Raw genomic sequence first — 16,063 nt, 5'->3', positions numbered from 1 at the left:
TATGTTGCACTCATCCATGAGCAGCAGCTCTGAGGTGGGACTGGTTACTGCAGACTCCGTGTCCTGTGAAGCTGCATCTACCCCAGCCTCGGGACAAAGCTGTCCACCCTTCGGCCCCAGCACTTCCAGAGGTTCACACTGCAAATGTTGTGTATAGTGCACGCGTAGCCGAAGTGTGACTCACACACACGGGGCTTGAGAAAGATACAGGATTGATATTTCGACGGTGTCCTTCCCCCCCAAAGGAAAACAGGAGAGATTCACAGCTTAATCTTTGTAGTTGTATTTAAGTTATTTTCTGAACAGTTAAAAAAAAAAACAAACCACACTGTTACCATGATCCTAGCTCAAGTGAACATTAGTACATTAACTACACATCACCGTAACATAATCACAAAATTCAAAGCACTCATTACTTAAGAATCCAGATAACAAATATAGCAGAGTAACAAACAGAAAACTCTGGAGAAACCATGTTCTTTCTCACCTCTCCCACTTCCACACCCACCTCAGCCTGAGCAGGCAGGAATGATGCAGCACAGGCTGGCCCAGCAGGCAGGCAACTCTCCTAAACACAGTGATGTAAGATGATGGGGAGAAAGGGGACAATACACTTTGCTGAGGTCACATTATTCTTCTGCCATGCTAAAACTGTGGCTAGGCTGAGCCCTGCAATGTCTCACGTGGTATAGACAAAGTAGCTGAAAGCAAAGTTCTACACTCGAAAGCAGCTCCATATTTTCACATTGAAGTGCCCAAAAATTCTCACAGCTAGCTCCTTGTAAAAGCCACTGCAAGCAGCCCAGGACAGGTTGGCCTGCCTCCTGCATGTGGAGTTTTGCTCAGATGTAAACCAGTGCTTAAGTGCCAGCAGGTTAAAACACTTTGCCTGTGAAGGCAACAAATTCATTGTGCAGGTATGAGCAGAGCTGCTCTGTGACCAAGACTGGTATTTCATGTTGATTTTCTGGCCACAGCTGCACTTGGCTCCTGCTTGAGCAGAAATCAGGATATCTTCTAGGGTGATAGGCTATTAAAAAAAGGAACTTATTTAGGAGCTGGCTATAACATCTAAAGGGCTTGTTGCACATCCGTGTACATCAGTAACCCTCTGATTTTGAAAGTATCGGTTTAATATCACTAAGGATTAACCGGTGTTGCCAACTCCCATGGGATATCTGCTGGACAAAAAATGTGGAATCCCAATGGTCTTTGGGAACAAGCACTAAGTAATGGGAAAAGTTTCTGGCAGTGTGCCAAGGCTCCACCTGAGAGAGATGCTTTGGAGATTTGCTGGTAGTTTGGCTATACCTCATTAAAAAAAAAAAGGGGGCAAGGGGGCAAAGGAGGGGAAGCCAAACACTCAGCCTCAGCAGGCAGCAGTGCCTCTCAACCCACTGCTGGGGTGTGGAGAACGAACACACCCAAGGGACCTGCTGCTTCTGTGAGTCTCTGAATTAAAAGTGAGGGCAGAAAGACTGTGACTCCCTCATGCCAATCAATCCAGTAGGGATTTGCCAGTAGGACAGAAGGATTTCATATGGAGACCACCTCTGAGGACAGCTGGGTCACTTGCTGTTTCCCCCCTCCTTCTGGGAAGCTGATGCTTATCGTTTTGGGGGGAACAGTAGGGCAAAGCTCAGCATGTCAGATGCATCATGCATGCCACTTGGAGACCCTGGCAAAGCTCATTCTTCTCTTGGCAAGTGCAGGTTAGACCATTTCTTTCTCCTCATGCCTCCAGTGCATCCTAAAAGGGGCATCAGCTGACAAGTTCAACAATAGGAGGTCTTACTTGATCACCTCCTGATGATTTCTGATGTTCTCATAGAAAACCTCTATTCTTCCAAGTCTTTCAACTGCACAAGCTAAAAGATCTGTTTTCAGCACTGTCCCCACTTTTGTAGATATCCATCTATCCCCACATTCCCCCTAGTTTTCCACCACTTGGGTCATCTCCTTTTTCTCCCACAACTAAGAGCAAGCCTGCAGTAAGAAGGCTGGCTGTTCTTCTTATCCACTTCTCCAGCTACGAAGAGCTGCTAGTATTTGCAATTTATCAAACGCAAATATTGCTCCTCCCCAGTGAATTTAGGAATAATCAGCCATAAAAGGCAAATCTAAAATGTTGTTAAAGGAAGTCAGGCAAGAGCCCAATCTGGAGATGTGCTTCCCATTGGAGCCAGGATGCCAGAAAACTCAGAAGCAAGCCTGGAGCTCTGCTCAGACTGAGGAAGGAACATGTGGAAGGGGCAGATACACATACCTGGGAGCGGAGAAACGCACATGATACTCTCCAGCTTTTTCAGTGTTCAAAAAAAATGAAGAAAAAGAAAAAAGGATCCTTTGGAGCAGGAGCAGGTGGTGGGTAGGTAGAGCATGGTGGTCCAAGTCAGCTTCCAGTTTAGAAACAAGTGTAAAGCATTTCAATGTTTCTGATGAACACAGACTTCTCAACTTGTCATCTGAATTCTTCCATTCCAACAGCGGATGTGTCTGTCCTTGAATGTTAACAGGGAACAGAGGGAGCTGCTCCAGAGGAGACAGCTGTAGGAGTTATCTCACTGCAAATTCCTTCATGCCATTTTCTATTTGCATATTTGAAAGCAAGCTGTATTCCTCCAAGGACGAGAAATATTCGCAGCAACACTGTGCCCTACTGCAAAGGATTCACAAGCAGGAGATGGTGTGGCCATAACAGATTGTCCTGCTCTGAATGTCCCACACCTCCAGTACTTTCCATCCCATGGTTCAAGGTGAAAGGCTCATGTGAGCTTCCAACTTGTGGGAGAAGTGCCGATCTCTACGCAGCAGAGGTATTTCATTTCAAAGCGATGTGCAACACTTAAAGCCCACAGACACTTCCAGCCCTTTTTAATCTCCTTTCAGCAGGCATATTCTAGTTATTTTCATTATAAACTCTGCAATTACTCCAATCTGGCTGAGGGATTATCCATCCAGTTCATGCTGAAACCTCTCTCTCACGTGTACTCTTGCACACTCACACACACATGCACACATATCCTAAGGGAAGGGGAGGAAGTTTGAAAAAGCCACATTCTTCTGACATTGGAAGATCTACTTACCAAATTGCTCCTCCCGGGGTGCACAATAAACACCACCAAATGTCAGGCTGTGGCAGTTTCAAGTTCAAGTTAGATCAGTTAACTTCAGTTTCCTTCTTAAGCCATGAGAAAATTTTTACAACTCGGGGAGTGGGATAGAAATCCTCGCCCCTCTGGGGTTCTGTATGAAGTACTCCCACACAGTCCCTCCTTGAGGGTAAAACACCTTTCTTACCATGTGCCAAAAATGGATTTCGGCAGTTGCTTGCTAAATGTACCTTAAAAAGCTCTATACAGCAGAGTACAAACTACGGTACCACTTGAAGACCCAAGAGAATAGCAGCATGGAGCAGCAGGGCTATGACAACCAAGGACAATCTGCAATGGTGTTGTCTCTGTTTGGTCAGCCAGTCTTCCAGTTCTCCCAAATTCTCTTAACTAGCAAAATAAAATGCATCCTTGTACATGTTGGCCACAAAGACACAATTAAAATATTAGGAAGTTCTGCAGCTTTCAGTGGCTGGAGGAACAGATCATTGTTTTCTACAATAACCCAAATGTAAAAGACAGAGGATAACCAAACTGAGGAAAATAATTATTAAATCTACAGCCAAGGTCATATAAAGCCCTGCTGACATGCAACCATGCTGCAGACCTGGTAATACCTGAACTTAGAGGGAGAGTGTTCAAATAGCATTAAGACTCAGAACTTGAACTCAGCAAAGTTTGGGGTGTAAACTTTGATTCTCTCTGCTCCCTTGCTATTTTGGCTTTGGGACTGCAGTATTTATGATATGTGGAGCTATCTGAAAGCCCAAACAGCCTTCCCGGGCTTAAAAAGTAGTGCCAAAATTAGTTGTGGATGAACTTATCATTGTGACTCAGAACTTTTATGACTCTGCAGAGGTAAGTCACTCTGCCAGTGTTACCTGAACAGACTTGTTAACCTGTTTGACTCTCACAGCAGTAGTTCAAACAGAAAACAGGAGTGTCATCACAGGCTTTGATGCTCTTTAGAGCTGATGTAGTCTCTAGGCTCAATGAAAATACAGGGAACTGAGTGCTCAACACTGCTGCCCACATGCCTTAGAAACTGCTCTAGGTATTCCCCAAGCACCAGCTTTTCCTTCCTTCATAACTCCATCACCTTCTTGTCTGTCTTAGCTGTCACCAAAATTATTCAAGTTCTCTGGACTGCTCTTTGGGGACTCCTGGCCCAGCTCCTTGCTAAATTTCATTGGTGGAAAATGCGCATCCCAAGCAATTAGAGACAATGCAACTGCTTCCCCAGCTAAGTGAAACTGATGGGAATAGCTTAAAAAAAAAAAATCCCATCTCCCAAGTTCAGAGGGTGTTAACAAAGTCTGTTTAAAGCCCTTCAGCTCAGAGATAAAGGGCATTGGAGCAACTCCCTACTAAGGCAGCGGAGGTTATTTCAGACGTACAGGAGATCTGGGCACAAAACTGGAATGGCCAGGGGCAGATTTACACAGTCTTTCCCGATCTAAATGCAGGCCTGCTGCAATTCCTTCCAGCTCTGTGAAGACAGCTGTTTTCCCTTGGACCTCTGTCTAGTTCAGAGACATGCAGAATTGTTTCTCATGTCCCTTCTCTTCGGGACTATTTTTATCTTCTAAACAATTAGATTTTGCAAAAGTCTCAGCTAGAAAGCAAAGATTCATCACAGCTATCAGCAAAAGGACTAATCAGCCCATGTCCCTAAATCACAGTGCAGCATGCATGCAGGTTAGACAAGCACACCACAGGCTCTCCTTCCAAATGCCTTCTAGCAAGGCTAGCCCCAGAAATGCTGCAGAACTGGCCTCGAGTCACTGCTAAATGCAATGATTGTCCTCATGGCCACACTCATTTACCGATCTGCCATCTCCAGAGGACTGTGCATTTGCTCATTCAAGTGAGGCAAAGTCTTATTGTAATGGCCAGAGTGTTTGTGTAGTGTCTCCACTCTAGGATGGCTCTGGAGAGCTTCACAAGGTTTTTAGCAGCTCCGTCTTCCAGCATCCAGCTACAGCCTTTTTGAGGGGAGAAGGAATGGAAAGAAAAGAGCAATGTCCAGCTTTCCTTCTCACCACAGCCTCAAACTTTCTCCAATTTACAGAATAATTCATAAGTCATCAGCAACATACTGTCTTCAGGGAGAATAGCAGGAGGAAGATGGTACACACAATCTCTTTGCTAGTGAAATACTGTCCTGGGCCAACATTTCATCTGGGGCAGGGGTGAACAGGATCTCAGCCCCAGCCCATCATGCTTGGGACTTTGGCAGAATAGAGTTTAACTTTTCATTGATTAGCATTCCCCGAACGAGCAGATGTTAAGGGAGACTACAATACACATCCAGCTTCCAAAGGGTTAGCATAGCAGGCAGGAGAGGAAAGAGATTGGTTTGGCTCATAATAGTCAAATTTCAAGGGTCCTCTCTCCACAAAAAAATAAGTCTGCAGTCAGAACAGCCAAAAGCCACAGGGAAGCTGGGTTTGGGGGGGGAGGGTGATAGTCTGGCTGTTTTGTTTCTGTTGCTCTTCAGAGCTGAATGCTTTTTCAAAGGCCTAGCAATGGATATTGATTTCAGTCTGAGAGTAGCAGCCTCCTCCCCACCCACCCTCTCACCCACCCTGAAGTGACTCTCAGCAGGACGCGCTGTGGCTATAAGTCTTCTGCTTAACAGCAAAGCAACACATTCTGGCAACATCTTAAATATATTCATAGGACATCTGTGACTGGGTTTGGAGGGGAACCAAACAGGGTAAAGGGAAGCGGAGTGAACATGAAGAGGGGGATCAGGGAGGAGAGGGATGGGAAGGTTTAAAAATGTTAACTGTTCATGAAAGATAAAAGTCATCTTCTGATATAGCAGCACTTTAGCAGTCAGCCACGCTGAGTAGACCCTGTCTGAGATCAACCGCATGCCAACTTTGTTCCAGAAACAAGTCTGAGAGCCTCTCTCTTCAGCAAGTATTGGTTACGTGGATAGTTCTTTTGTCCTGGCATTTAAATACTGCAGCTTAAATGAGTCCTGGGAACGAAAAACAGAACAAACCAAACAAACCCCATTCGTACTAAATCTTTTAATGATTTAAAAGAACATCCGATTGACCAGAGTGTTTGAGAAAATCAAGAAAGCTGATCTGACAGGTCTGGAGCACCACTGTACAGTTACCAATCAAACAGGATCCAGGATGTGCCCCATGACAGAGCATTTTCATGGGAAAATGTCACTGTGGAAACACCTCTGCAGAAGCCTGTTAGTTCTTCTGCCATTTTTCTCAAGCTATTAACAGTAATTGTGCACGTACCCACCCAAGCAAGCAATCATGCTATCCCACTTCACTCATATATATCAAATTTACTCTACAACTGACCCAAACCTATGAAACATTATGTCCTCCCCACACTGTGCTTGCCAAGACAAAAGGGTAAGGTGATGAGCAAACCAGCCAGGCTCTGATATGAACAATTTAACAGCTCTGCTGTGTGAGGGAGAACGAGGGCTAGGCCCTATCAGTAAATTATTCTGCATGTTGATGCATCTTGATTAAATTTGCCTGGGCTTGTTCCTCACTGTCTCCTCCCCTAGCCAAACTGTAATCTTGAATCAGCTTGCTGCAGTGTGAGGAGAATGGTCACCACTTCAGAGGGAGAGAATAAAGCTGACGCTTCTTGGCAAAACTCTCCTGCTTGGTGACAACTGCCCAGGGTCAGGCCATCTGCATCCCCTTGTTAGGCAGCAGCTGCTCTACTCGCTCTGCAGAAACCCTTCTTCCTTCTGGACAGCAGTGATAGCTGATCTAATAATTGATGATGATGGACAGAGGAGGAGGAGTTCTTTGGGGGAAGTCATAGGTGCCACATGCCACAAATCCTAAAATAAAGTTCCTATTCTAAGGTATCAAAACCACTCCTGTCCTTTTACAGGACACTGTAATTACTGTACAACCAAGATAAGAAATACTGATAGACCCAGACAATTATTCAAGCAGCATGCTCGTGCTACATCCAGTGTCTCCTTTGAGCCTCCTTTTATTTTTTAATTTTTTTTTTTACCTGTGCGAGTGTGAGGTACAGTGTAGTGTTATTTATCTGGAGATGTAGGTGTATGTTCTGGACGGGGAACGAGTGGATTCTGCTTGGGCAGCTGGGTCATTCAGAAAATCCCAGATGAGGATGGTGTCATCATGTGAGCTGCTGACAATCTGGAACTCGTCAAACTGAAGTCGAAAGACTCTTCCAGAATGCTCCTAAATGCAAGTGGGAGACACAGCATGTTACCTTGCAAACTAGCTGGCACCTGGGATGACGGAGGGAATATGAACTCGGGCTTGATTCTAGTATTACATTAATTTCTCAGTAAACCCCACATAACACACTGTGCATCATGATCACAGAGCATAAATTACGCTCTCTCAGTGAAAAGTGTTTGCCATATCTGAGTGCTTGGCTTGCAGGAAGTTTATATTACAGTTGTCCTGCTACTCCTTAAATCCTAATATTGGATACACACTGTGCAAAACAAACCAAACTCTCTCCACCACACAATTCTGTCTGGCAGGACTGACAGGTGCACTGTCTTCCTTTTTCCACGGCAAAACTCATTCCTGAAATTACAGCATTCCCAGATGCACTAGGTTACAGAGGAAGAGATGACAACTTTGCATTCACAACTTGGCACCATTGCCACTGCTGAAGAGGAAAGAGCTTAACACTGGAGGACACTAAGGAGCCTGCTGTAAAGTCCAGTGACACAGTAATAATTCCTCTTAAGCAGTTCTAAAAATATGAACTAGAAAGGGCATTCTTTATAGGCAGTTTGCATTCTGCTCCAAGGCTGAGTGGAAATAGCATGACGATTTGGCAAGAGTTCAGATCATAATTAACAGGAGGCAATGGAAAGATCTTGGATATCACATAGCAAATCCACTATGCTTTCCATTTTGTGTTACTTATTTTCTCTTGGTGCTTACGCTGCTGCAAGACTAGTGGCCTACTCCTTGGTCAGCAGGGAACAGAAACTGTGCAACCAGGGTGAGCCCTATCTCTTCCATCAATACACGCTTCTCTTTAATGCTTACACATTGAAAGGGGCTGAGGGTCAGGGAAAAAACTTGTCTTAAAATACTTTAATACTAAAACCACAGGTTTCTCAAACATTTAGGTGAAAGAGAATTGTTAGTTACTAAATGGGAACCCTTTGTCTTATAGCACAGGACTACAAAAATACAGCTCGGTTTGCAAAGTGCAACAGCTGCTTAAAAGTGAATTTCTAAATCTTTGAATTAAAATTATCTGAAAATAATCACACACAGTGTGATTCTAGTTTTAAGATAAATTTTTAAACATTTCTAATCAATGGAATCTTTCTGATCTTCTAACTGTAACTCAAATTTGTCTTATAAACACCTTATGAGTTTCTATCTTCCCAGCTACTCTAAAAAGAAGTGTTTTTCCAGAGTCTGTGTTGTAGCAGTAAAGAAGTTCTTGCTAAAAAGTATCACTGCAACAGTCAGATCCGCTGATGGACTGCTTATAGAGACAGTGAGAGAGAGAGAGAGAGAGAGAGAGAGAGAGACTTTCAAAACCCGTTTCCAAAACTCCCTTTGTGATCCCTTTCACTGTGGGCTAAGTAGGGCTGCCCTACCTGGACTGTCTAGGTCGTAAGGAAAGCTGAACTGTGTGTTTATTCTGCGCATGGAAAGCATCTGTCAAATTCATGCAGCCACCATTCCAGCTAACGGAAGACAAAACTGGAAGGGACCTGGCATGCAGCGAACATTTGTTATCTGTGCACTTTCCTCCTACTGTTTGAAAATTGAACACAAGCAGCAGGAGACTCATGATGTTCATTGTGCAGCCAGGTTTAATTTTGGAGGACGAGGAAAGAGGAAAAAAAACAAACCACGGGCAAGCGGGTATAAGGACACCCTGTAGTCATAAAAGTCTAAAAGCACCACAACAACTTCCTCTGCTCCCCACTCCTCTTTCGCCCCCTCCATTGCTATCAAACAGGGATTTATGAGTATCCACGTGTTGAGATTCCTGCAGCGTTTCCTTCCCACCACTTCTGATTTATAATATAATTAGCTGGGGCACTTCAGCTGTCCACTGCTGGAAAATGCAGGGGAAATCACACCAGTTAAATTAAGTCTACAGGTTAGTTGGCACACATTTGTCTCAGGTTGGAGCAGGAACACTACTAATCCCAAGCTGAAGTCTTAGACTCTCAGGATATGTGCTCATGGGCACTGAGTTCTTCCATAGTTTGGAACTGGGTGGCCAATGACAAAGGGGATTTCTGGATTTCAGCCATGATACTATTTGCAGTTCTATTTGGCTAACATGAAGGTGTTTCAACATAGTACCTGCAGGCATCCAAGGCACTCAAGGACTTTTACTCTGCAGCTGAGGTCCAAATACATGACTGGAAAAGAGTTAGCATGGCTTAATGATCTACTGCCTGTGAGCTGAGTCCCAGTAACCCTCACAGCCTGCATCAAATGTGAAGTAAATATTTCAGCAAAATCTATAGCAACAGTAGCAATTCAGGTGGTGGATGAGTGTGCAGAAGGTCAGCCAGCACAGCTCAGTGGGTGAGAGACACTTTTAGAGAATCAGACAGCCTTGGTATGATCCTGGTTTAGAGCAGACTACACTCATGTGCCACAGCAGGAAAAGGTCTACCATACCAACCCAAACACTGCCCAAATAACACTGTCTACTTAAGAAATAGAAACATTTAGTACTTCTTTTTCAAGGAGAATTTGGTACTGGTTGAAATCTTCCTTTATCCTCAGCAACAGTGCCTGTTTTTTGGGTTAAATGTGGTGGAGGAACACTTACAGGAACCATCCCATGGCCTTGACTGTACTGTCATTTTTTCACATCTTTCCCACATTACTGTAAGACCACTGCAGAGCCATTGTTAAACATGACTGTGAATGCTGTTAACACTCACACAATGGCATTTTAACCACACCATCATCAGACCTGTACTAAAAACTAGTGGACAGTACGAAAATAGTAGTTGCTGTTTAAGGCTAAGGCAATTTCACTGTTCCAGTCCTTACCTGCCTTTTCCTTTAACACCCAAAAGCCAGTTAAAATCAATCACAAGGGTGTATTTGTTCCTGCTCTTCAGATTTGGAATGTAGTACTTTTCTTCAAGAAACTTCATGTTAACAATTCAGACAACTTACTACTACATTATCAGGTACACACAGGGTAAAGTAAACCCACTGGCACATGGATTCCAAGAAGGACATTCTCAAAATGGATTTAGTTATTAACTTCAAATCACAGAATAAAACTGCTAAAAAGTGAGTGAAAACTCCAGAAGTCCTAACTTTTAATGCGTTATAGCTTGCAACATTAAAAAAAGCTGGATGTCCAAAAAAAGCCATACTCTTAGGAATTATTTCTAGATCCTGCAGACTGGGGCTAAATTACTTGAGTTTTCATGGCTTAGGATAGCCCTGATCAAGGACACTTTTTCCAACACCCCTACCAAAAGCTCTTACCACAAGGGTTCGCAAGCAGAGGGTCCCTGCTGGAGCACGGGGGTCCAAAGCAGCCACAAGATCCCATACTTTAATTTTCCTAGTAGTTGAAAAAATAGACAAATACCATGGCTCTGTTAAAGAGAAAAGAGCAAGTACTCACAAAAAAAAAACGTAACTGTTAGTACAACTCAGCTAATACACCAGTTTAAGGAAAATTAAAGCAATTCTTCTGCTCTTCAGACTTGGTTCTTGAATTTCCCCTTTGTAAAGCTTATAGAGCTTAATGGGAGAAAAAAATAAGCTGTCAACAAAGTAAAACATAAAAAGCAGGTGGTAATAACTAACAGAAAAATGGGCGTGCAGACAACTAGTCTGTAACAGCAAATGGTCCAGCAGACATAATCACAGATGGGAAAGATGGTTCTTATGAGTGGTTGAGCTAGAAGAGGTTTCAGGTTGAGTCGGTCAGATATTCTTACAACCAAAAGAACTGGACCACATACATCAAATCACATGGACTTGTTTCAAAAGAAGAACAAAAGCTATGCTTTGTAGCATGGTCCTGATTTACTGCCCATGAAAAGGTCCTCTTAGTATGACAGACAGAGAATCTAATATTTATAGGAAAGATGCAGCAAAGTGGGACGGGAGACACTGAGACAAACAGGAAGATGCAAAGCACTGACTGCACTGATAACCTCACCCATCATATGCCCCACTGACTATCCTCTTGTTATCAAAGCGTATGCATCTCACCAACTCTTCATGGCCTTCCAGTACTCGTAAACATGCCCCACACTCGATATCCCACAGCCTGGAAGAAAGCACAAAGAAGCAATCAGAATTTTTTAATACCTTATCATTGTAACTGAACATTCGGCCTTTGCTTGTAGTTAATGGAAACTTGGAAATAAAGATTATGATGAAACAACAAAGAAGAAACAACATAGAAGAAACAAACTACATTCATAACTCCTTTTCCTGTTAAGTGGATGCATGCTTTTCAACATGACCCTGTGATGTTACAGTATCACATGGGAAGTGAGTCAGAGACCAGTTGTGCCTATTATCTAGTGCTGTAGTAACACAAGGTATCTCCCAGTTATCTTCACAGTGAGCCTCACTTTATTTTACTAGGGTTCATTTTTCATGACAGTGTCTTGCCATGATTTTAAGATGTTAAGAGAAGGAGACTTACCAATCCCCCTGGCACCTTGTTTCAATTGATAATATCACCTTCACAGGGCATGTATCCCTTTCTGTTCCCCCACACGCCTATTTCTGATTTGGAGACTACCATCGGACAAATGAAGTCATCAATACAGTGGTGAAAGGTACAAGAATAAACAAGCCCTTTTAATTTGTCATTTTTCCCACTGAAGGTATGTTTACTCTGTAATCTGGTCACCTTATGCTTGAGAGACAAAGATAAATCACCCCCACATATATTACTCCTGAGGTCCCCCAGGGAATAATCCAGATCCAGGTGATATGTACCCAAGGTTGGTGGACAGTGATTGCACCTGTCTTCCTACAACAAGTTCCTCTCAACTTTGGACAACAGAGGAATGAACAGAACTCTTTTGTAACTGTAGAACTGGGAAAGGATTTGTCCATGCACATATGTGAAGCCAACGAGGAGCACAAGGTGATTCTGTGAAGTTGATCTCTCAGGAATCTGTGAAGACCCCAATGGTTTCACATGAGTACAGCACACCAGTCAAGGTCAGAGCAAGCAACTTCATGGCAAAGGTCAGCCAAAGGCACTCTGGCTGGTCAGAGAGCATTAAGTCTCTCAAGGATGGACAATGCCAGAGATTAACTGGTGCAGAAAGGTTTGAAGAGCAATCTTGTGCCAGGAACTTTTGTGCCATGTGTTTCCATTCCTTGCCATCAATCCTGAGATTGCCAGCAGCTCTGGGAGGTTGCATCACACTAATTCAGGCCTTTTTCAGGTCCCAGTTTGAGGTTTTACCTGAATCTGAATGGGATTAGAAGAGGTGATCATGTCCCCAGTCACATGGGGAATGGGCCTTCATGTACAAAGGGGATAACTGCTATTAAGAGCAGAGTTTCCTAGCACAGTTGGTGCCAAGGGTAACACCCAGATTTGATAAGCTTCTCAAATGTCTACTTCTTTAAATAGTCAAAGGAACAAATAGTAAAAGAACTAATCTTAAGGCTTGAGAACCAACTAAAAAAATTTTATGCAGTCAAAAACACTACCACTCTTCCTTCCTACAATTTTGGGAGAATTTCTAGAAGTAGAGCGATGTCTTCAATTATCCCAGCCTTTAATTCACTTGAAGTCCTGGCAGAGCTGAAAGATGTACAGAAGGCAGGTGAGCCTGAATCCCCATCTCTTAAAGAGAATGCTGTAGTCTAAACAGACCAGCATCAGATCCCCATGTGTGCACACAGTGGAACTAGAATACACACATACAAACCAACCACTCATTTAAAAATTAACACGAGATGTTAAACGTCTGATTCTATTTTCTTGCCCTAAATTTTCTGGTTCCTTTTTTTCCTACACAACGCTTGTCTGTAGCAATTAGGAACTTCGGCCCTAGATGCTTGGATTAAACTTGATGGACCACTTCCTACCAGGTGGAAATCAGCACAATGATAGTGATGTCTATGTAGTTGTGTCCTCTTACACTGGTGAAATTTCTGGCCTAAAACAAAACCCAAATCATTTTTGTATGTGGAGTCTCCCTACAGAAGAAAGACACTGATTTCTCAGCTACTTCACATGTCCTTACGTTTGCAGTTGCAAAACTAGAAATCACAGTCATCTTTTGGCAAAAAAGTTTCCCTGCAACTGAGGAACGATGAACTTTTAAGTTCTGTATCAGCCTCTCCTAAAGGCCAATACACAAAATCTGGCACTTCACAGTGAATTCAAATCAAACATAGAAATCACAAAGCCACCCACAATGATGACTCAGAAACCTGCCCTTTCTTTATCACCCTTCCACTGACTTGTGCCCTTTGCTAATGGTTAGGAGAAAAGTGTGTGACCAGGTAAGTCCTTTGCTTTGCCCACACTGCTGCTAAACTTGACTTCCATTAAGATTCACTGCCGACATTCCTGAAATTCTAGCACAATTTATCTGTCAACTAGGGATTTTGTCCAATGTAAGCATAAAAGTAACAGTATTCCTCTTTAGCATTATCACTATCTTGACATTTATTTTTATTAGCATTGCAAGTCATATTTTAGATCCTTCCTTAACTGCTGCAGTATTTAACTATTTCTTGCTCTACTTCTGAGACCAAGTTTCACAGTACAACTGCAGAGGGTTATTTTTTCTATTTGAAGAGCAGTTCTCACCACGCGTAAGTGGTGTTGCTCTTACACAATGCCTATAATACCTTTTTCCCGTGATTAAGAGATGGAAGTTCCAGCTCTTCTGGTCATGCTCTCAGACAGCCCTATACTAAAATCTGGCACAATGACCTGTGATGTCAACCAAAGGACCACCATTTTCCTACAGAATGCAAAGTAGGGAGAGGCAGTGTGTTGCAAGCCAAGTCCACAGGCTTGCAATAGCAATAGCATAAATCATTCTCACTGAGAAGAAATTATTACTGACATATGAAAGGTTTTTGCTCATACTGTCCAGCTTTCAAGTTTTATCAGAAGGCAGACAATTATTTAAAGAGATGACAAGGACAAAAGGGAGGTTGCTCTTTGTCCCATTTCCATGACAGAGGCATTTTCCTGCATCGCGTAAACTATTATTCAAGCTTGTTCCATGTACCCCAAAATTCATGAGACATCCCTCTACCAGCAGCTGCAGGATGTAGGGAGAAATCCTGGCTCATGATACCAGAAAGAGTTAAATCTCAGATTGCAACCAGGGCAGCTGGAGAAGTGCAAAAGGCAGCAAACTGAACTTCATGCTCTAAACCAGCTGTTCCAAACTTAACCAGGTGCCAAGTACCATAAGAAGAGTTTGGCGAGAGCCCAGGAGGATTTCTGCAGAGGATTAAATGCCTCTTACTGCAAATCTGACCCCTTTAACTAGACACATAGCCCAATTAAAATATCACAAGAGGACATCACAGAAAGTGGTACTTGCCAGCTCTTTCATACACCAGAATTGTCAGAGCAATGCAACTTGTTGATTAGTATGGGACTCTTGAGATGCTGAGGATGAAAGACAACACAGTAAAACAGGCTTCTAATATCTCTTTCCAGTAGTTCCCAATGTTCTATACCAAAGAAAGCATAATTCAAAGTTGACAAGGGTACAGAGCACTTCAGTTGCCTAACCTCTGCACATCCCAGTGAATCAGAGACAACGTGCTTGCACATAACTCTGTGATGGGGAGTGTGTCTCTCACCTGATAGTATTATCTGAAGAGCCGCTCACTACTAGCCTGTCTCTGTACTGCAGACATGCAATGCCTCGTTTGTGGCCATTTAAGGTGCGCACAAATTCGCAGGTACTAGTGTTCCATACCTGTGACAGGAAGGGAGGAGGGAACCACACAGAGACAAAATTATTAAGAAGAGACTAACAAAAGATGGTGTCTGTATGATTTATAGATGCATCCAGGATGTTCTTAATTGAAGAGGCTACCATTAAGACTGGGAAAATCACCCCTCTGATGACTTGTGATTATAGTCTGCAATTGTTAGCAGCTTGAGTCACTGTACACAGATGATTTTTGCCACACCAGAATTAGCACTCTTTGGCTATGATTTAGTCTACACATGATCTTCATTTTCCTGACATTTAATACTGCAGATTGGGATCACAGCAGTAACGCTTAAGTGACTCCTATCCACTCACCTTCACTTTTGCGCCCATGCTGCCCTCTGACAACTATTGAATGACTGATGCTGAAACAGATTATGGAAGTGGTCAAGTCGAAAAAGAACACAGAAAAAAATTTCTTTTTCAACTGCATCTGTACCTGGATCTGATTTGCCATACAGCTCTGTAAACAAGTTGTGCAAGCTCAAGAGAGGAGGGACAAGTGGAAATGAGCAGCAGGAAGAATACTGCTTCTAAAGGAAAATCTGGGTAATAATGGCCAAGGACCATCTTCCATGTCTGGTCACTGTTCTTCATTAAAAAATACCCCAGTGCTGTAAATAAGCCTCTAAAACACCTCACCTTTATAGTTCTGTCACCTGATGCTGATACAATGTACTTGTCATCAAAGTCCACTACGTTGACGGCAGCTCGGTGCCCTACTAGCACCCTCCTCAGGGTGATGTCCGTTGGTGAAGCCATGTCCCACACGGCGATGGAACGGTCTTTGGAACATGTCACCATCATGCCGTTATTGAAGCGGAGGTGCAGCACGGCCTCGCAGTGGTGGATCAGTGTGTTCAGCATCTCGCCTGCATTCACGTCCCACACTCTGCAGTTTCAGATTTCAAACCAGAGAAAAGAGAGTTAAAAACCTGCACAGTGCATTTTCTGCAGAGCAAGAGAGGGATGGGGAGAGGTAATTGACTCTCTA

General features: G+C 43.2%; 1 protein-coding gene across 6 annotated transcripts in view; it reads right to left on the bottom strand.

Moving 5' to 3' along the window:
• Positions 1 to 259: 259 nt before the first annotated feature.
• BTRC (beta-transducin repeat containing E3 ubiquitin protein ligase) overlaps positions 260 to 16,063 on the bottom strand; it is a 121,897-nt gene continuing 106,093 nt past the window's right edge. For 5 of the 6 annotated variants that reach the window (XM_027672151.1, XM_027672153.1, XM_027672152.1 and 2 more), the window contains 6 exons: positions 15,712 to 15,961; positions 14,933 to 15,051; positions 11,283 to 11,393; positions 10,598 to 10,676; positions 7,131 to 7,324; positions 260 to 6,102 (listed from right to left, as the gene is read on the bottom strand). In XM_027672151.1, the coding sequence (XP_027527952.1) occupies positions 7,163 to 7,324; positions 10,598 to 10,676; positions 11,283 to 11,393; positions 14,933 to 15,051; positions 15,712 to 15,961 (721 nt within the window). In that variant the 3' untranslated portion in view covers positions 260 to 6,102; positions 7,131 to 7,162. Of the gene's footprint in view, positions 6,103 to 7,130; positions 7,325 to 9,456; positions 9,502 to 10,597; positions 10,677 to 11,282; positions 11,394 to 14,932; positions 15,052 to 15,711; positions 15,962 to 16,063 lie in introns of those variants that run through there. The other variant, XM_027672156.1, reaches the window with a different exon arrangement.

This window comes from Neopelma chrysocephalum, unplaced genomic scaffold (assembly GCF_003984885.1).
Source record: "Neopelma chrysocephalum unplaced genomic scaffold, ASM398488v2 Primary Assembly neopelma1_97390, whole genome shotgun sequence".
In the NCBI taxonomy this organism is placed as follows: domain Eukaryota; kingdom Metazoa; phylum Chordata; class Aves; order Passeriformes; family Pipridae; genus Neopelma; species Neopelma chrysocephalum.
Note: the sequence above shows the minus strand (reverse complement) of the source record. Positions and strands in the feature narration are given on the sequence as shown.